This window comes from Vulpes vulpes, chromosome 2 (genome assembly GCF_048418805.1).
Source record: "Vulpes vulpes isolate BD-2025 chromosome 2, VulVul3, whole genome shotgun sequence".
NCBI classification, from domain to species: Eukaryota; Metazoa; Chordata; class Mammalia; order Carnivora; family Canidae; genus Vulpes; species Vulpes vulpes.
In genome coordinates this window covers 23085792-23107551 of record NC_132781.1, presented here as the reverse complement: position 1 = coordinate 23107551, position 21760 = coordinate 23085792, and the positions used below count along the sequence as shown (strand labels likewise).

The 21760-nt window shown below is 49.8% G+C and overlaps 1 protein-coding gene and 1 long non-coding RNA gene across 3 annotated transcripts in view; one reads left to right on the top strand and one right to left on the bottom strand.

Moving 5' to 3' along the window:
- The window catches only part of PLXDC1 (plexin domain containing 1), a 60865-nt gene that overhangs the window by 16727 nt on the left and 22378 nt on the right, over window positions 1-21760 (bottom strand). Inside the window, exons 3-8 of the mRNA XM_025995787.2 lie at window positions 16057-16200; window positions 15703-15772; window positions 14957-15079; window positions 14465-14583; window positions 13408-13507; window positions 2672-2767 (exon numbers count right to left, since the gene is read on the bottom strand). Coding sequence (XP_025851572.2) covers window positions 2672-2767; window positions 13408-13507; window positions 14465-14583; window positions 14957-15079; window positions 15703-15772; window positions 16057-16200 — 652 coding nt within the window. The remainder of the gene's footprint in view (window positions 1-2671; window positions 2768-13407; window positions 13508-14464; window positions 14584-14956; window positions 15080-15702; window positions 15773-16056; window positions 16201-21760) is intronic.
- On the top strand, window positions 542-1886 carry LOC140597763 (uncharacterized). 2 transcript variants are annotated; one of them, XR_011999693.1, is made up of 3 exons: window positions 542-604; window positions 842-939; window positions 1663-1886. It is a non-coding gene; the product is annotated as an uncharacterized lncRNA (long non-coding RNA). The 2 variants fall into 2 exon arrangements; XR_011999692.1 differs by having other exon boundaries at window positions 1571-1708.

Sequence of the window (21760 nt, the reverse complement as noted above, 5' to 3'; positions counted from 1 at the left end):
AGAGGAGTTAGTGGGAGCGGGCTGCTAGAGGGTGCACGGACTTCTCTGGCACCAGCCAAGCACAGGAGCAGAGAGGGCCAAGGGGGCAGGAGGTAGGGGGGCTGGATTTTAAGCCTTGTTCACTTGCAATTGAGCGCCACCCACTGAAGAGAACCAGCAGCTGCCACAGAGCCTGTGTGTTTTATTACAAGGAGAGCCAGGCCCTCACCCAGAGGAACTGTGTGCAGCACAAGGGCTCATGTGATGAGCAGCTGAACAGAGTAGAACACAATGACAACAGCAAGAAGTGACAACTAACTCAGAAAAAATAGCCACTTTCAATACTTGTCACACCCATTTCTTCACTGTGTGAGTCTTTCTGGGCTAGGACTGCAATCCATTGATTAGGGAGCCAGTTTGCATTCCATGGACCCCCAACAAGATGGCAGCTGGGAACCAGCCCTGGGTGAGTGGGAGAAAAGCTGCTGTGGGCACAGCGTCACCTTCAGTCACTGTGGGAGGGACTGGCTGTAGGTGGCACTGTGTCCTTTCAGTAGAAGAAGAGCTCTCCAGCTGTTTTGTGTGCTGCTGTATCCAGGGCACCTAGAACAGCACCCGGCACATGGTAGGCAGTTTACAAATGTTTATAGAATTGATGGATTGGCAGTTTTGATAGCCCTGTTTTACAGGAGACGGAACTGAGAAGACTTAGAGAGTCAGGGAGCTAGGGGTGGCAGGTCTGGGTTTGAACTGAGGTCTGCGGGAGCCAAAACGCTGAGCTCTTAGCCTTGAGGTCCCAGTGGGGGCTTCCCTGCCCCAGCGCCCACCCTGAGCCTGTGCCACCTCTTCATGTGTCTTCCAGAAGAGTGACCAGGAGGAATCAGCCACAGAGTGCAATGGCTTGGAGAAAGACCCTCCATATCTCTGGAAGAATCTGGCTAAGTCCTGCCCTACCCAAAGGTAAGGGAGAAATCCTGCATGGGGGTGGGGGAGATGCAGAGTTTTCTCAGGTCCAAGTTAACCGGCGTTCCAGGGGTTCAAATCATAGCTTTGACCCTGCATAGGTCCCATAGCGCTGACCCTGCCCCATCTACTGTACCCACATAGGCAACCACATGGGAGCCCACAGCCTGCTCATTCCCAGTGGCTCTGGAGGCTCCTTAAAAAGGCTCTAGGCAAACTGGCCCTGAGAAAAAAGCCTGGGAGCCTCGGTGGGGTATGAGTACAACCCACTGACCTTTATTTCTCATCTGAATTTCAGATGTCCTGAGTGCTATTAAATGCTCACAAAATTCACTGGAGGGGTGGGAAGTGGCTAAAATGTACAGACAGTGTCCCAGAAATGATTCCCACGACGCTTCACTTCCGCCCAGGCAGCTACCCTGCCCTTGGATGTCCTTGCTCCTAAGTGCAGTTTATTCAAGTTCTAGAACTTGAGGTTTGCCCTTAGCAGTCCTTGAGGAACCCCTGCTTCTCAGGCCGGGGTCTCTTCTGCATAGAAAGAGGACAGCTGGGGTAGGGATGGGGCTGTGACCAGCAGGGGGTCCTAGTTGTGTGACCCCATGGTGTGTGTGTCCTTCCTCTTTCCCAGGGGAAGACACCTGCTGAGTTCTGCTGAGACAGACCTAGTGTTCAAGAACTTTCCTCCTCCCCTTCTTCTTTCTCCACCCACCCTGCTTCCAGAACATCCAGGGAAGAAGAAGGGAAGGCAAAGCAAGAAATACCCCAGAAGGCAAGGAGAAGGGGTCTCTGGAATGGAGTGCCGCATGGAGTGCCCTGGGAAAATACCTGAAGGGAGCCTGCCTCTCCCTCTGCCTATGTCTCTGCCTCTCTCTGCCTCTCATGAATAAATGCATAAAATCTTTTAAAAAATAAAAATGCAAGAACAGGGTACACCTGGCTGGCTCAGTCTGGACAGCATGTGGCTCTTGATCTCAGGGTCATGAGTCTGAGTCCCAAGTTGGGCATAGAGACTACTTAAATAAATAAATAAACTTTAAAAAATAATAAGAAAATAAAAATGCAAGAACAGGAGTGTTGTTCTCCTTTCCCTCGCTCTCCCCAGCTGCCCTGACCACATCTCGAATAGCATCCAAATCCGATCCTGTGGGGTCCAGGGCAGCAGCTGGGGCCTCGGCCATGGTGTGCCCTAAACTATAGGTGAGTGGGGGGGAGATGTGGGGCAGAGGGCCAGAACCATGGTTCTTGGAGGACTGCTGGCTAAATTGCCTTATTCCCTCCTGCCTCTGGACTCTGGCATTACTCTTCATCTAAGGAAAATGTAGCCAAAAAATGTAAGGACCAGATCATTCAGTTCCTGGATTATCTTTCCTGGGGGCTCAGTCTAAAAATTTTCAGAGGTACATTTATCTTGGGTTTTAATTGTGTGTTAGTAACAATAGCTGTCACATGTCAAGTACAAACCACACCTCTGGACATGCCAGTTAGTGGCAGAGTTGCCATTAATGTCCTCAACTCTACCTACTGTGGTTCTGACTCTTACCACAGCTCTGGGAGGGAAGTGGTGTAAGGCTCATGTAACAAATAAGAAATGGCAGCCCAGAGAAATTAGGTGGCCGTACCCACACGGGGGTCAGTTGTGGGCCAGGGAATGGAATCCAGATTGTTTGACTATGAAGCTCGTTCCAGGACAGTGGAATGCCCTCCCTCGGTGGGAGCACACTCTACTCACTTGGCAGTGGGGTGAACTCCACGGCTGATGTGCTGGTGACCTTGCTGGGGTCCAGCTCCACACGGTGGTATTCGAAGATGGTCCTTCGCCGAGATTCTGAAACAGAGGCAGAGCCTGTCGTCAGGAGCATCTCACAGCCAGAGGCCTCCGAGGCTTGTACCTGGAGCCTGACAGGTGGGCAAGAGATTGCAACGAATGGATGGGGGAGTCAATATGCAGTACTGAGGGTGGGAAGTAAACTCATCAACCTGGGACAATGATCTTGAAGCTGAAGGGAGTCAAGAGGACACGAGTTGACCCTGAGAGAGAGCTCTGTATTGTAAACAGGTTAAACTACTCAACACAGAGGCCTGGCTACTCCTGGGGTCAGGGCGTAGGAGCTCTCATGCTTCTGCGTGGCTCTCTGCCTTTGCACATGCTGTTCCCTTGGCCCATAATGTTCTTCTACCCCTTCTCTCCTTGTCTAGCTTATGCTTCCTGATCCAGCTCAGGGCCACTTCCTCTGAGCAGCCTTCCTTAGTCAGCTCCTTCCTCTTCTTAGGCCAGGAACCCTGCTCCCACTGCACTCCCCATATGTGTGGTCGTGAAGGTCTATCTGGGTGGTAGGGCCATTAGGCTATGAGCATCTGGTCTTGAACCTGACCCACAGCAAATGCTCCGCAAATGTCTGCAGATGCACAGGCTGAACTTGGAGAACCTTTTCCTTCCTAGGTGGAAGCCAGAGCGAGGTTCAGAGCCTGGGGCTGGGCTTCTGTTCTTCCTCAGTCCCTGCAGGAACTCCCTACAAGACATCAGTTTCAAGAGATCTGAGTTCTGATTTGAGTTCTGCTCCCAATCTTAGGGCCCCAGTTTCTCTTCTGTGATGTGGAAAGACAGAAACCCCTGTTCCAACACACTTGGGAGGAAAAAAGTGTATTATCGATGAAAAGACTTCTAAAATGACAGTCTGAGATGCTTTGATATTTCCCACTGCACCCCCACACCCACCCAAGAACTAGGACTTAGGGTTGGTTTCTTTAGGCTCTGGAAGGCTGGCAGCCAGCCGTTGAGCTTTGTGAATGAATTTCCCTACAAGGAGAAGGGGTCATGTAGTGCTTGGCCTGCCCAGTACCCCATCTTCCTTTTGGAAACAGCATTCCCTTTGGGGGAACCGCCCCTAGCCCACTCCTACAAGTGATCTGCACTGGAGCTACCATCTTCCTCCATGACCCTGCTTCCCTGGCTACCCAGTGATTGGTCCAGGGCTGCGCATCTGATGTAAGCTGGACCAATCAGAGACCTTCCCTGGGACTTTTCAAACTGTAACCAAAAGGTCCTTTGCTTCCTAGTAACGAAGCTGAGAAAAATGCAAGCTCCAAGTCCATGGATGGCCATAGGTCCAAGCTCATACGCGAGCCTCATGAAGTAGGACATACTGGTGGCTTTCCAGGCTCTGGTGTCCCAGGACCTGCCCTGGTCCCTGTCTCCCTAGCTATCAGTTCTTCCTTTGATTCTTTGGGCTACTTCATATCACTTTTTTCACTTAAGCTAGTTTTAGTTGGGTTTTTGTTACAGGAAGCCCAGAGTAGTAAGGACATAACTCTCTCTCAGCTGAAGATGGTTTGGAAGAAGCTTCCCCAGGGTGCCAGCAGAACTCTTCAGGCCCAGTTGTGAAAGGGAAGGCATCGTGTGCAATAGCTGGGTGCCCCATCCCCCAGCCCTCCTCCTGAATGAAGAATCTGCTTAAAAGAACATCTCATCTACATTTCTATCATTTATTTATCCCCAATCTTGGAATCAATGCCTCCTATTAACCCAAGATTGAACCCCAGTTGGTCTGGTGTTAAAAAGTTCCTGTGTGCATGATGGAAGTGTCAGCCCCTGAAACATTCTCAAACACAGAATGTCCTAGAAACATTCTATGCAATGAATGAGTCCTGACTGTGGAATTTGCTGATTTCCATGCTGTAAATACTTCCTGCGCTGATCTCAAGCTACCAATTTGGAGTCACTGAACACAGCATTGGGAAGAGACGTGGTCACTCTAGTCTTGTGACTGCACAAGGGTCCCTGGCACACCGTATTTCTTCCCGGTTTCCTTACAGTAGTACTCTATATCCACGACTTCACTTTCCTGGTTTGTGACCCATGGTCAACCACGCCACTCACCTCCCTCCATCTCCTCATGTAGGCATTTTATCATCTCACATCAGCACAAAAGAAGGGTGAGTATGGTACAATAAGATATTTTGAGAGAGAGAGACTGCACTCACTTAACTTTTATTATATTATGTTGTTATGATTTTATTATTGCTTTGTTTTATTGCTAGTTATTGTTAATCTCTTACTGTGCCTACTTTATAAATTAAATTTTATCATAGGTATGTCTGTATGGGAAGAAACATAGTATATATAAGCTTCAGTACTACCCATGGTTTCAGGCATCCATTGGGGGTCATGGAACGTGTCCCCATGGATCAGAGTGGGGGTGGGGGACTACTGTATTTGTGTTTCTAAAAGGGTAGAAGAGAAATATTTACAATGTTTCTGTCAAAACAAATAATTAAACCAAATGCCGGTAATTGTGTGCTTATTTTTTTCCTAAGCAACCCTAAGTCTGAAAAGGAAGGGGCTGAGAGGCAAGCCTCATAAATATCAGTCACTGCCCAATGTCTACAGGATTACCAAGGTCCTAGGGAGGAGAGACTCCTCCATCAAAAGCTGAAGGAATGAGGTTCACAGAGCCCTGTACACACACACACACACACACACACACACTTTTTTTTTTTTTTTTGGTATAAGAAAGGCCTGTGGCCAAGCAGGAGTGGGGTCTGGAAGAGATTGGGGTGAGGAAGGTCACCCTTCTGCAATTCATCTGCTCCATTTCTAATCCAAACAAAGGCCCGTATGCACTGCAGGCCCCTCCCTATGTGACACCAACTGCTATGGGAAGGTGGCCTGGGCTTTGAGTGAGCCTAGGGAATGTGGGACATGTAGATAGAGGATACCTGGGCAGCCTTCAACAGCTCTGTCCCACCTGTCACCCTCAAGGGCCATCCCTCTTTCTGAAAAATTACCCTTTTTAGCACTACAATGTAAGAGTAAGAAAATAAAGTGAAATTCCAGGTCTTCCAAGGGGCCTAAGACCATGGGGTCTAGAGTCTATGTAAACCTTTCATCCTTTCTCTGCTTCCTCCTTCAAGACCCTGCTCAAGGGACACACCCTTGTTAAAGGCTTCTCCACCCTCCTTGGGCTCAGTTAGTGGCCTTTCCTCTGAGCTTCACAGCCTCTTGCAGGATGTCTAGCATCACCTGTTACACCACTCCATCAATATTGACTTTGCTGGCCACCTACCCTACCAGGCTGTGAGCTCCTCCAGGGTGGAGCCTGCAAGTTATCTGTGTCCATCTCCCAGCCCCTAGCACCAGGCCCTGCATATAACAGGACCTCAAGGAATGACTGAATGAAGGAGTGTTTTGTAGATAGTCACAAAACCTCAGCAACTTATTATAGCTTTAGCCTACAGCCTAAAGCTAGAACACCCTTCTGCCTCAGCCCACCAGACTATGGTCTTTCTCAAAAGGTCAGCCCCCAATGGGCTCTGCAGTCAGACATGCCCTTTTCTACCTTAGAGCTCAAAGTAGGGGAGAACCAGCTTTCCAGATTTCTCCACCTGCAAGGAGGTAGAGAAGAGCTTACTCCTGGGATTGGAAAGAAAGTGAAATGCGAGGGACAAGTGGAGTCAGGGTTGGGCATGAATGGAGACATGAATTTGTCAAGGAGGCTGATTTCAGGGATGGAGAAACATGAGGAGCAGCCAGAGAAGGCGAGACTCCCAGCAAACCTCACACCAGAATCTAGTGATGGGCCTCCCCACCACCTGGGCTGGGGAACTGGAGTTGGGGGTGTAATTCAAGTGATAATGCAGCCTGACAGGGCCAGATGCACTCCAAAGACCATCATCTCCCTACCTCAGGGCAGAGGAGAAGACTATAGTTGGAAGGAGGATGAGGGTGGGTGTGCGGAAATAGACCTCTGATTAAAAATATTTGCTCACTTCAACTGCCAACTTGTATTTGTTTAAGTGTACAGCTTTGGCAATATTTTTATTTCTCTATAAACAGAACTCTTCATATCCCTGCCGGAGTTATTTGCTTTTGGATTATCTCGCCAACATCTGGGGCTCACCCAAGGATGATGACGTCCATCTGCATGACCAACAGATCCCTCCGGAACCAAGACAGAGGCTGCCCCAAAGCCACATTTCTGGCATCTTGAGACATTCTGTTTTGATCTCTGCCTCCATTTGTCAAAGATTCAGAAATACTAAGGTCCAGACACAGAAAGCCCTGATGCCCAAACAAGAAATGTTAACAGCTCAAAAGAGAGGTTTGCATGTCCCATTTTGTTTCAAAACCAGACATCAGTGGGGAAGAGTTGGATTGGTCAGAAGAAATCAGACTGATGAGCCCTACCACAAACTGCCCTCCAAAATGGGTGGTTATGGTATAAAAAAAATATAAGATAGTAGTTTCAGGATAAGTTTTCAATTTTCTCGTTCATGTCTTTCTTTGCTCATTTGACTATTCATTCAATAATCATAAGTTGAGCCCCAGCAGGGGACCTCAGAAGTGGGCACAATGAGGGTCCTGTACCCCAAGGGGCAGGCCACAGTCTGAAGCCCTGAGAAATTAAATACTCATTAACTGGTTTCACTGATTCAGAACCTCTGTCAGTTTTGACATTGGCCACACTAAAATTGCTTTTATATTGTCCATGAAAGAAGGAGGATTTTTAAAAGATTTGATTTATTTATTAGAGAGAGAGAGAGAGAGAGAGAGAGAGAGATAGCAAGAGAGAGCACAAGCAGGAGAGAAGGAGAAGCAGGCTCCCTACTAAGTAGGGAGCAACATGGGGCTCCTTTCCAGGAGCCCAGGATCATGACTTGAGCCAAAGGCAAATGCTTAATCAACTGAGCCATCCAGGTATCCCAAGAAAGACTTCGTTTTTTTGTTTTTTTGTTTTTTTTAGATTTTATTTATTCATGAGAGATACAGAATGAGAGGCAGAGACATAGAGGGAGAAGCAGGCTCCCTGTGAGGAGCCTGATGTGGGACTCAATTCTGGGATCCCAGGATCACACCCTGAGCTGAAGGCAGATGCTCAACTGCTGAGCCACCCAGGTGTCCCCAAGAAAGAGTTTCTTAAACAAATGAATAAAGGAAATTATATTGACTTTTGGGGGCCCTATGGCCAAATAAAGAGTGTATAAGCTACCCTCGTGTGTTTTGCCTGCCTCTGCAAAAAGCTGCTGCTAATTGCACATAGATCTTTTCTCTGCATCAGGCATGCTCTGCAGATGCTCTGCTGCAAAGCTGGTGTAACAGTTTATGTAAGGAAATAATAACAAGGAAAACTCTGGCTGTTTGCAGCATCTCCTTCTCTCAATCCCAAGAGAGAGACTGTGATGAATTCCCCCTACCTTTCGACAAGGATGGGAAGAAAATGTTTGGAGCCTGGGGAAAGACACAGTCCCGCAGACCAGACTGGGTTCAGTAGCTCAGGGATTCTGGAATAGTGGGAAACCAACCTGCACTTCTCCTAGCATTCCAGGCAGAGAGGAGCTTGGGTACAGAGACAATGATACCATCCATTCTGGTGGCAGTGTCCCAGAGAGGCTTGGACAATGGGAATATCTTGGTAATAATAGGAGCTGCAGACCAAAGAGCTGCCTCTGAATTTGTGTCTCATTTAAGCCATAGTTATTTGGGATTTCCTGTTATTTGCAGCTCAATCTAATCCAAACCAATACCCTACTTGTGGGTTGAATAGAAGACCCAGAGGAATCTGACCTCCCAGCCACATAAAATCCATCACTCCCCAAAGCAGAGGTGGTGGCCCATTTAAAAACCCAATGAAGGCCATGGATGCTGTCCTAGAAAAATGCATGCATATGAATATGCTCCACCCACACTCCAATACTCTTCTTAAAGTCTATGCCAGGAGCCAGGCTTAAAAACCTCTGACAAAGAGAGATGCAATTAATTACCAAAGTATTCCCTCCACCTCAAGCAGCATCAGGCCCCTATTCTCACTTGGTGATCACCAGAGAGCAGAAGTCAAGGTCCAGTGGCACCCACTCTTGCACTATTACTCATTTTTTGACCACCTGCTCTTTTTCAGGCACTGAGCTCAGTGCTGGGGCCATGGTGAGCCCCCAAGGAGCTCTCACGACCAGCTGGGGGAAGGTGCCCAAGGAAACCATGAGTTCTGCTGCATAGAGGAGACAACATCTGAGCTAGACTAATGGATTAAAATTTTATCAAGTGTCAAAACGGCTGAAAGTGCCATTTCATACAAGAACCATGTCATAGATATGTGGACAGCCCTTGGCATGGTCTGAGGAACAGGGCATGCAGGCCAGCAATGCCCAGATAGAGAGTGGTGGACAGAGAGTGGATAGGCTGTGCCAGCTGCACAGGACCTTGAAAGCCACACAAAGGATTTTGACTTCATGCTGCAGGCAACAAGGAGCCAGAGAATGACATGATCAGATCTTACAATGACAAGAAGACATGGGGGTAGGAGGAAGGAGATGAGAGACTGGGAGCTGCGGGGCTATGTCTGGGGGTCAGATGCTGGCGTTCCCTGGCAGGCAGAGCCAACACCTCAGCAAACAGCACCTGGAGTCCTGAATCCAGCAGCTCCCACAACAGAGCCCTGCTTCACGGAGCAGGAGGGACTGCCCTCCTGTTATTGCAGGTGGGCTTTGCTTCCTCCCCTGCCCTTCTTCCCGCCTCCCCACATCTCCCTGGCTGGCTCTAAAACAGCCTTTTATTCCAGAATCATAGAGAAACCTCATATGCAGACAGTCCCTGGGGGATCTGGCTTCCTCTAATTCACCCTTGTACCGCAGCTGGATCCAACACACATTTCCTGAGACTCCGCCAGGCCGCAAAACCCTGTGAGAGAGGCACCAATGAGACCGCCACAGGGCTCAATAATCCACCTGGGCGGGGGGACTTGGCCACTCAGAACAGCCTGGGATGTGTCACACAGGGCTGTGGGTGTTTGGGGAGCTGAAGAGGAAAGGATTCACCCCTCCAACTGGAATGGGGCAGGTTAGATTTAGAAAATCTCAATGGTCAACCCCAGGTTTAAAAAAACCAGAAGATCTGGGTTTGAGTTCTGTCTCAGAGCTGTGTGATCACAAGTAAGTCACACTTCACAAGCCTTTGAGCCTCTGTGTCCTCATTTAGAAAGTAAAGACTTCACTTGCAGTGTTAGGAGGATGACCAAGGAAGATACTGTAAAGCTCAGAGCCTGGGGATGGGATCATAATCAGTGTGGTAATCAAGCCTCTAAAATGGTCCCCAGTGACCCCACCTCCAAGGTATTGACACGCTGTGGAATCCAGTCTTGAGTGTGGGCTGCACCTAGTGATTCGCTTCTAACCAGTAGAATATGACAAACACGATGGGATGGCACTTCTAAAATTAGGTTACAAAACGACTGACCTCTGTCTTGCCCACCCTCTACTGCTGTCCTGCTTGCCTGCTCTGGTGGGAGCCAGGGGCAGTGTTACGAGCTGTCCTTATGAGGAGGTCCACATGGAAGGAACTGAGGTGGGGCCTCTGCAAGGAAGTGACTCCTGCCAACACCCACGTGAGAGCTCTTGGAAGCACACCCCCACCCCAGTCAGTGGTTGAGATGACCATAACCTGGCAAGCACCTTGAGAGCAGCCTGGGCAAGATCCTGAACCAGGGGACCTGTGCTTTGCTTCCTGATCCACAGAAACTCTGGGCGAAACTCTGGGCTGATAATATGTTTGCTGTTTTGTTTTTTTAAAGGTTTTATTTATTTATTTCAGAAAAAGAGAGTGCTTGTGCACGTGCAAGCATGAGTGAGGGGAGGGGCAGAGGGAGAAGCAGACTCCCCACTGAGCAGGGAGCCCGATGCCGGCGCGATCCCAGGACCCTGAAATCATGACCTGAGCTGCAGGCAGATGTTTAACTGACTGAGCCATCCAGGTGCCCCTATGTTTGCTGTTTTAAGCTGCTAAGTTTCAGGATACTTTGTTATGTAGCAATAGCTAACTAATACAATCAGAGAGATTGAGACTATGTAGCAGCCGGCTCAGTACAGGCCTTAACCAGCCAGTTAAGAGCAGATGCTGTCTGTAGAGCAATGGATCAGGGTCTTGCCAGAGCACAAAGTGTTCATGAAGGTCAGGGAGGGGCAGGTGGAGTGGTGGGAATTTATCTTGCGGAAATACAACGGTGCATAAAAATAGCTCCTTGCAAGAATAGTCACTGCAGCATTATTTGTTGTAGTAAAATGGAAAACAGCTGTAAAGCCTATGTTCAGGGGTTTGGTTAAATTAAGGTACATCTGGGGCAGCCCCGGTGGCTTAGCAGTTTGGCGCCGCCTTCAGTTCAGGGCGTGATCCTGGAGACCCGGGATGGAGTCCCACATTGGGCTCCCTGTATGGAGCCTGCTTCTCTCTCTGCCTGTGTCTCTGCCTCTCTCTCTCTGTCTCTATGAACAAATAAACAAAATCTAAAAAAAAAATTAAGGTACATTTGTGCGACAGACTATCTAGTAGCCATTAAAAAGAATCAAATATGGGCTGATATGGAAAGATGGGCAGGATATACTTCGTTCAAGTGCAGAACAGTGGCATCCTATGCCAGCATTTGCGTTAAATATCCAAATGTATGCTTATAGCTCTAGAAATAACCTGGTAGCCAGGTTGCCTCCAAGGAGGGAAACTGAGGACAGGGGTCAGGTATGGGAGAGAAAACTAATTTTTCTTTTCTTTTCTTTTCTTTTTTTTCTTTTCTTTTTTTTACCCATTGCCCCCCCAAACCTAACTGTTTCAATACAAACTTTTGTATCTTTTGAGTTTTAGGCCAGGCACATTTATTTGTGTAAAAATATCATTTTATAGATTAGGATAAAGAAGAGCATTCATATGTAGCAGGAGAGTAATTCATGTTAATGGCAAAAATCTCAAAGATGATGTGCACATGGATGAAGTTTGGGAAACTGCTACTACAGCATGTGATTTCTTCCTCACTAGCTACAAAAATCACATGAAAGTATTGTGGTCCTGGCATCTGACCTATGACACACCAGTATCAGGATATCACATGCCCCTATTTCTACACTGTTTGCTACTGTACCAGATGTCTTGCTGGATTATAAAACACTGCATCGTCAAAAAAAAAAAAAAAACACTGCATCGTCGTGTGCTGAAGACTAACATAGTAAGATTCTAGTACAGGACTCAGACTCGATGTGCCAGACATTGGACCAAACACTTCATGCACATCATTGAGTTCATCTTCACAGTAACTGTAGAAGGCAAGGACCACTTATATCCCCAACTACAGATGAAGAAATGAACTTAGAGGATAAGTGACTTGCCAGAAGTCAGATGCTTATGGAGAGTTTGGACTCCACTCCACGCTTCCAATTCCAGAGCCAAGCCCCTAACACTGTACTGATGGAAGTGTGCTGGATAAAGGCTTATAACGTGAGCCCTGGTCCTTTCTCTCAGAGTTCTGTTAAGGACAGAGGCTCCGCTCAGATGATGAATCCCTCCATGACTTCTTCATTGTATCTCAGTAGCACCCAGAATATAGTGTATAGGGGCGCCTGAGTGGCTCAGTCCATTACGCAACGCCTTCAACTTAGCTCATGATCCCGCAGTCCCACGATCGAGCCCGGCATCTGGCTCCCTACTCAGCAGGGAGTCTGAGTCTCCCTCTGTCGCTCACCCCACTCACGCACGTGCACTTGCTCTCTCTCTCTCAAATAAATAAAATCTTAAAAAAGAAAAGAAAGCATAGTGCAAAGTAGGAACTCAGAACACATGTGCTGATTGAATTCAACCAACAGATGTAAGAAAGTTCCTTTGCCTGGAAGCCCTAGAGTTCCCAGAATGGTGGGGCCTTGCCTCTCTATAGGAAAGCACTTGGTGACTCCGCACACATCCTCTCATCCAGCCTGGCATGGCCAGAGTGGAGTTCAGAATATCCCCCAGTCCCATCCCCCAGTAGGCAGAGGACTACTGCATACACAGCACAGCAGAAGAGGTCAGGTTCAAAAGTATCTGAGCCAGGGCTCTAAAAACAGTGGATGGCATGCCTGCAGGGCCTTCCCCAGAAATGTGAAGCCAAGACTCCGGTGGGGGTGAGCAGCAGGTTGGAAGCAGGAGAGAAAGAGCTGTGACCCTCCAAAATATCAGAACTGGAGAAGGACCAGGAAGGAAAAAGCACCATTCCAGCTATACCTCCACTTTAGAAGAAGCAACTGAGGCTAGAGAGATCTGATCTGCTGAAGGACAGTTAACTATGTGGCTCAGACTGGCTTCCTTTCCCTGAAGCCCCCTGTGATGCTCCTATCACCTGGGATGGGGATGTAATTATGGTTGTGTTCTGGGAGCCCTCAAAAATCCTAATTTGGTGTCTTTGGAGGCTTTCTAAATGGACTGGGTGCTGAGTGGCTCCCCTCCCCATCCAACAGAGCAGCACTTTCCACTGGTGATTTCATTGGGGGGAAAATGGTTCCTCGGCTTTAATGAAAAACTATTAGAACTCATTATGCTCCAACTTCCCTTGGTTCCTGCTCAGCTCTATGCCCTCCATCCACCCCCTCCATTGCCAATCCCCACCCACCCACAGCCTGGGTCAGTTGGAGCTCAGTCTTTGAGCTCCCTTTGAGAGCTCTGCTGGATCCCTGGGGACTCACCTGGTACATCCGGGGATGGGTTGAGAATCATGAAGGCGTCTGATAGTCCTGCTTTGACGGGGTGCTGGGAGGAGCTGATTTCCAAGACAGACATAGGGATCTGTAGGGGGGGGGGCAAGGGGGAAGAGGCTCTATCTATCCCTGCCAAACACCCCTGAGCCAGCCTATACCTCCCTTCTGAGCTCCAGATGCATCCGCCTGCTCACGGCACCTCTCAGAGGACTCAGAGACATCCCAAATCCAATGGGCCCCCATCCAAATTGCAAGTCTCCCCCATACCGTCTCCAGTAGATTTCCTTTTCTTCTTTGCTTTTAGTGGATGGCATCTCCATGCAGGCCAGAAACCTGGGAGTCACTCCCTTTCTTCCATCCATGCCCCCCTCCTCCTAACACATCTCCAAAGCCTATTAATTCACTTGCTCCCTGGCTCTTAAATCTGTCTAGTTGTCTCCATCTCACCCCATCCTACTCCAAGCTGGCAACATCTCTCTCTCCAAAATATCTCCCAGCCTTCCCTCCAGGTCCCCAACAATCTGTTCTCCACTCTGAAGCCAGAGTGACCTTTCCCATAGGCAAAGGGCCCTATCTTGCCCCCTACTCTCTCCCCTCCAGCCTTGCTATCTTTTTTCAATGCTTTGTACCAGCCATGCTCTGTCCTGCTACAGGACCTTTGAACGTGATTTCCCCCCTCTCTCCTCTTTGCTTCCTTAACTCCCATGAATCCTGCAGGTCTCAACTCTTTTCCTTAGGGAAGCCTCCTTGATCTCTGCTGAGATAAAAGGCCTCATGAAAAAAAAAAAAAAAAAGCTTCATGAAAGGCTCTCCTGGCTCTACTTAGGAACAGTTGTCTTAGAGGTGATTCTACATTTGTTTGTGCAATTACTGTCTATCTCCCCAACCAGGCCTACATCTCCACAAGGGTCAGGCCTATGGCCCTCTCATTAACTGCTGTATTCCCCACACTGAGGCCAGTGGCTGGCACATTGCAGGTTCTCCACAGATAGTTGCTGAATGAAGACCCCAAGACCCAGCCATCTCTGCGGCTACGCTCACTCACCTCTTTGTAGCCAAATACAATGCGGCCGTCATGGTGCAGAGCTGCTTGGAAAGTGAAGCCGCCCTTGTCTTCCCGGCCTTGGAGGTACACGTGGTCCCACTGAACAATAAAGACTGTCCCTGGGGAGAAGGCAGAGACCTGGCTGGACAGGGAGGCAGTGCAGGGAGGAGGGCCTGCAGAATCGGGATGGTATGGGTGAGGGTTGGGTGCTCAAGGGACAATCTGGTGAGAGTGAGACAAACAAGCCTATCATGTTTGTCACCTCTGCTAAGAGCCAAGCACTTTTCTTTTGTTATCTCATCAGACCCTGCTAGGTCGCAGGCCTCTTGTTCCCAAGGTACAGAAGAACCGAATGCAGGGAGGTGGGGTGGCTGCCTGGCTGTGTGACTGTGGGCAAATACCTTGTCCTCTCTAGACTTTGGGCTCCTCTAAAGGCAGGGGGACAAGCAAGCCCTGGAGCCAGGTGACTTAAACTCTGAGATCTGGTCTCACCATTGTCAAAGTAAGCGACTGTTGAATTATCGGAGTAGCCAGGGTTGAAATTGGCCATCAGAGGCGCCACATACTGAGTAGCTGTGAGCATCCGATGGATCGTGTCGCCCATGAAGATGAAGCCTGGGGTGGGGATAAATGCGGAGAGGTCACCAGAGAAGGCCTAGAGAGAACTTGCATTCTTGTGCAAGGAGGGAGAGCACAGAGGGAACTGGAAGCGAGTCTCCTCTGTTCCCCATTTCCACCTGCTAGGCTCTGGGTCTGGTGTGTATGCAGCAAAGGGGCTCCCAAGCAGAGAAGGCTCTCCCTGCCCCTCTAGGGGGCTACAGACTCCCACCTCTCCCAGTCCCTGGGAAAGTACACGGGAATCAAAGATGGGCTCCTCATAGCAGCAAAGAGCCTGGTCCCAAGAATCAGGCTCTCAGGGAAGTCTCCTCCTCTCTCTCATTCATAGGCTCAGAAGCATAGGGACCACAGGGATTGCCCACGCCGGCCTGAGTTAGCCCTGGGACACACACACACACACACACACACAAGCAAGTCAGCCAACATCAGGGAGGTGGCCCAACACACACACTGATCTCCCTCCTGAGATAGGGGCCCCAACAGAGCCCAGTGTGGGATGTGGGACCCTCTACTGTCTGTCTGTGTACCCCTGCCTCCAATGAACCTTCCCAGGTAGGCCCCTGGGGTTCTGGCTGAGATCTCCAAACCTCCCCCAGTCCCACCGACAGACACAGCCTTACCTCCAGTTGCTATGGTGATCTGCCGCAGAGGATGCCCATAGAAAGGAAAATCAAAAGACAAGACCACTCTCTGCAGGCATAAGAGAGAATCAGCATGGGCAAGCTGTAGGCCAGGAGGTTGGACACCCACACTGCTGCATGCTTGTTTGCACAGGACCAGGGACAGGCAGGTCCCAGACAGGCCCCCAGGACCACAGGTTGGCACCTTAACTCTGGCCAGGCCCCCCAGGGGCCCCTGAAAGGCACTTCCCAGATCATGGACCTTAGGCCACAGTCATGCCCACTATTGGGCACAGGGCCTTGGCCCCCAGCCTCCCGGCCCAAGGCAGTGCTGCCAGGGACTGGCATACTCACCGAAGCCTGCCGATGGGTGTTGGAGAGGATTCTGTGGACCTTCACTTGGCTCTGGTTGGCCTTGGCCACGTCCACCCACAGCTCCCGGCTTCGGGGCTCGCTGGGGCCATACAGACGGGACACATAGTAGTTATGGTTGTCCTCCTGCCACCACCCAAGACAGAGACCACAGCAGCTATGAAGACTCAGGCTGGCCAGGAGTCATCCTCTGCCCCTCCCTTGCATGGACTTCTGATTTGAAGTCCCAGCCCTCCCTGGATCTGGGGCTTCCAGGACTCCTTTAGGCCTGGATGTCCTGGGCTCCCCTTGGCCCCAGACCATAGCTCAGTACCAGGCCCGTAGTCAGGCCCCAACAGCTCTGGCTCCAGCCAAATTCACACCTGCTATACCCATGCTCAGCCCTTCCATTCCCAGATATGCCAGGGGGCTTTTCCTGCAGCCCCTGAGTATGCACAGAGCATGCCCAAGGCAGAGCTGAGCTTGGAGCATCAGCAAGAAACAGACAGGGCAACCCCAAACAGAGCTCTCGTCTTCAGGGAGCTCCCAGACTGAAGGGGAGACACAGTCACTGCCCTGAGGTTACCCTTCTTAAGGGAAAAAAAAAAAAACTGGATCTTAGAAGCCACCAGTATAAAGATGGAGGCAGAGGGGTGTCTGGGACAGTCAGTCGGTTAAGTATCCAATACTTGGTTTCAGCTCAGGTCAGGATCTCAGGGTTGCAAGATTGAGCCCCAAGTCGGGCTCTGTGCTGAGCAGGGAGCCTGCTTAAGATTCCCTCTCTCTCTCTTTCTCTTTCTCTCCCAACCTCCCTCTCTTTGTCCCTACCCACTCTCCCTCAAAAATAACTAAATAGATAAATGAAAAATAAAGATGGAGGCAGATCCTTGATCTTGGGGTCATCTTGTTAGTCTGATGGAGGAAGCAGGCCTTATGCAAGTAGAACACACAGACACAGGCCCTTAAGCAGAGGGAGAATTCGGGGCCCACGCGACAGTCACCAGAGGGCTGAGAAAAGGAAGAGAAGCAGCCGTGGTTCCTTCAAGACATTTTTAACCTCTACCATGAGCTCGACATGGATAAAATAAAGAACAAGCTGAACACAGCAGGCTGGGAGTTAATTCTGTAAAGTCTCTCCTGCACAGGAGGCATTTAGGGCCAGGACTTAAAAGAGGACAGGAACTAGTTAGCAGAAAGGGTGGCAGAGCCAGGGAGGAGGCGATGTCATAGCATTTTGCCCATCTGGGAGCACCAGCCGTAAGGGGGCAGGAGGCAGAGAAGGCCGGTTCACTTGGCCGCGGCTGCAGAGATGGGGCTGCTGACCCGTGAGGAGGCCCGGACGCAGTGGGTCATTAATCAGGCTGTCCAGTGACAGTGGCTGCAGACACAGCAGAGCAGACCATGTTCTTCCTGCCAACCTGCCAGCTGCCCAGCCGGCCCTTGCCCTGGGCCCAGCATGAGCAGGGACGAGGGATGCCTGTTCCCTGCACCCGCCAAGAGGCAGACTCTGCTCTTCTGACAAGTGACATGCTCTGGGGACCTGGGGTCAGGGCAGGGTCGGGAGAAGATGAGCAGAAGAAGGATGGTGTGGTGGGGGAGGGGGATCTCCCCACTGCCACTGCCTGGTTCCTCCCCTCCAGCCTCCAGACGGCCCACCCCTCCACCTACCCTCGGTGCAGCTGTCAAACAAATCTAAAGCACGTGCAAGGCCACATCACTGTGCTCACAAACCATCTGGGGCTCCCACTGTCTTCCAGACCAAACCCAAACCGTGGTCTCATCAGGAGTCAGCTCCAATTTCTCCAGCTTCACTGCTCTCGCCTTCTCTCATTACCCTGTACATCCTTGTGCACCCACTCATCAGCCCAGACTCCCCTCAGGCCACCAGTGGTCACACATGCTGATCCTCCTGCCTGGAATGACCTCCTTGCCTTCCTCCCCAGGCAGATCCCCACTTTGTCAATGCTCCACTTAAACATCACCTTCTTTTTTTTTTTTTTTTTTAAGATTTTATTTATTTATTCATGAGACACACACACACACACAGAGGCAGAGACACAGGCAGAGGGACAAGCAGGCTCCATGTAGGGAGCTTGACGTGGGACTCGATCCCAGGTCTCCAGGATCACGCCCTGGACTGAAGGCAGCGCCAAACCACTGAGCCACTGGGGCTGCCCTAAACATCACCTTCTTATTTATCTTCTCCCACTACTTGCCCTGTGAGGACGTCTATCCTTTGCAAATAGCCCCCACCATCTGTGGGGGATGGGAGTTCTCAACCTCTCTCTCTCTCTCTCTCTTTTTAAATGTAGGCTCCAGGTCCAGGTGGGGCCTAATGCAGGACTTGAACTCACAATCCTGAGATTGTGAGTATGGCTGTCCCAAATTCCTGGGCTGTCTCTATGGGTGAGGGGGAAATGAATGGCCCCACAGAGCAGAGCAGGGTCTAGCCGGTTCTTTAGTCCTTATGCATGCCCTGCAGGTTTGTGTCCACAAAAAAGTATGTTCAAAGGGCACCTGGGTGGTTCAGTCAGTTAAGGGTCTGCCTTCTGCTCAGGTCATGATCCCAAGGTCCTGGGATCCAGCCCCACACCTGCTCAACAAGGAGCCTGCTTCTCCCCCTCTCTCTGCCCCTTCTCCCCGCTTGTACGCATTCTCTCGCTCTCTCTCTCAAATAAATAAAATCCAAAAAAAAAAAAAAAAAGATATGCTCAAGTCCTAATGCCTATGAATAAGACCTTATTTGGAAGTAGAATCTTTGCAAGTATAGTCAAGGTGAGATCAAATTGGATTAGGGTGGGCCTTAAATCCAATGGTGGGTGCTCACATTGTTTTTGTTTGTTTGTTTGTTTAAGATTTTATTTATTTGAGAGAGAGAGGCGGAGAGGGGCAGAGGGAAAGGGAGAAAGAGTCCTGAGCAGACTCCCTGCTGACTGCAGAGCCTCACGTGTGGCTCAATCTCGTGACCCTAAGATCAGGACCTGAGCTGAAACCAAGAGTTGGATGCTCAACCAACTATGCCACCTTATAAGAGAAAGAGAGATTTGGATACAGACACAAAGGGGTCACGGGGAAGAAGGCCATGTGATGACAGAGGCAGAGATTGGAGTGATGTAGCTTACGAGCCAAGGAACACCAAGGAAAGCCAGGAGCCACCAGAATAGGCAAGGCAGGATTCTCCCCTTGAGCCTCCAGAGGGAGTATGGCTTTGCTGACACTTTGATTGCAGACTCCTAGCACCCAAAACTGTGAGAATAAATTTCTATTGTTTTAAAACACCAAGTTTGTGGTGATGTGTTATAGGATCTCTAGGAAACTAACATATGGGCCCAAATCTAGGTGTTGCTGTGGCTCAAGGAGGGCACCTCTGAATTGTCTCCCCCTTCCATATCATCACCCTGCATAGAACATTCTATGGCTCCCCAGCTGCCTCAGAACGAAGACCACACTCCTTACCATGACCTACAAAGCTCTGTGCGGCAGACTCTTGACATACCTATCCAATATCCACCACCACCACCACCCCGACTTCTTTGTTAACAGAACATTGGACCTATAGCAAGCAGCAAAGTAACCAGCTAAAAATCCTCATTCCCTGGATGTCTTAAGGGTTACCATGTGATATAGGCTGGCTAATAAGATAAAATGAAGACTCTCCTGCAGGTCACGTTTGACTCTTTGTCCCTCTTACCTTTGCTCTTCTCCTTATTCCTGCCTGGAATGCAGATACAATGGCTGGAACTTCAACAGCCATCTTGTGAGGATAAGAACAAGAGCCGCAAGAACAAGACAGAACCTGGGTTCCTGATGATATGTTGGAGAGATGCTCAGTAAGTCCTTGGATTCCGCTGTCTATTACACAAAAACACAAATCCTCCTGACACGTGGTAGTCTGGCTTCCACCTACCACCTCTTGTGCCCCTGCTCTCTGTGCTCCAGCCCTGCTGGGCTTCTTCAGCTTCTGAAATTACCAAGACTGGTCTGCCTCAGGACCTTGTACCTTCTGCACCTCAAAACCTCTTTCCCACTCCATTCAGGAGCTGACTCCTTCTCATCCTTTCAGTTAGCACTCACTAGCTCAGGAGAACCTCCCCTCATCACACCCTGGGTTTCTCCCTCTCAATATGTTGCATACTTGTGATGATTTAGTTGTTTAGACTTATTACCTCCACCCCTGCCTTTCCTGTGAGACCATACATTCTCCACAGGTGAGATTTGCCTTTACCTATGATGGTTAAGCACAGAATATATGCTCAATTGGAGGATCTGTTGATGAATGAATGGTCACAAAGCCTAGTCCATCAAATGCCTGCTTATCCTCTCTCTGTTTTATTGCTACCACCACACATCCTAGTGACCAGAATGGGATCGTGTTACCAAACAAAGCAGGACAGCAGCCAAGAACAGACACTGGCAGGTATGTTGGGAGTCAACCAAATGCAGCTCCCTCCTAGGAACCTGAGCAGACCTGTGTTTAAAACAGCTGCTTGGAAGCTTGGAGAAGGGTCTGGTTTCTATCACCTGGTTCCTGGGACTCACCTGGTGAGAGCTTTCACCAAACCTCTAGGCATGAGAAATGAGGGCCCCAGGCAGAAGCCACGCTCTGCAGTTGGGAAGCCCAAACAGATGCTAACATGTGTCTGCTGCCTCAGCTAAGATGGCAAAGGGTGGGGTGACTGGGGACCCATCTCACTGGCCCCAGCTGAAACCAGGCCAGTCTCACTCAAAGGCAATGGCCTCTCCTCCCTCTGTTGTTTCTTGGGTTTTTAAGTAGCTGCCCCCACTGGAAGGTGACGTGGGCCACCCTTTAGTCATTGGTTAAAATCTCTTGCATCAGAAGAACCAGCGTGGGTCTTTTTTGGGGCACAGGGCTAAGGGGACTGTTTCATGTTTATCTTCTCACCTGCAGAACCTACCTAGTGTAAGGCTTGGCACCTGGCATATGGTAAGTGTTAGGATCTGCCTGCTGAATTAGTTCAGTCACAAGGATCCCGCAGCTGAGGGGGCCCGAGGCTGTGCTGAGAACATGTGGGGTGGTGACCAGGACATCTTCCCTCAGTGCTGCCAGAAGGTGATACACAAGCCACTTAGGAAGGACCAGCTGCCTCCTCTGGGAATCCAAGTCTACGGAAAGCATTCCAAAGCTGGCACGTCCTGCACACAGGAGGAAGTCCCCTGACTCCTCAAGCTCTTCCCTGAGGAATTGAAGCTAGCTAGGGAGACGCTTTCCAAGCAAGGAAGAGAAACCCTGGCTCCCCCTGGCAGCAAGTGTAGGACATGGGTGACTCTGGGTCACCAGGGCATTGTCCTAAATGTGACTGCTTGTCCACAGAGAGGAGAAGGAAGACCTTACATGCATCTGGCTTCAATAAGTATACACTGGATGGGTGAAAAGGAGACAAGAATGGAAGTGGGCATGGAGAGAAGGAAAGCAGCCCTGGTTTCTGACTGCCAGGTCCCTGAGGTCAGGCCATCTGTCATCTCCATCCCATGGTAGGTCTCTAACTCCTCATTATAAACCTTTCTCCTGACACAATTCAAACAGCTCCTCAGAACCAAAAGGACACTAACTAGAGGAGTCTTGTTCATGGGGTGATCTGAGCACCTTCCAGGGAGACCCTAGGCAGTTCTTTACCAGCATAGACGGTGAGAATCTGAATGGGAAGAGAGAAGTGGGAAACCCAATTTCTGGGAGAATTTTCCCTGG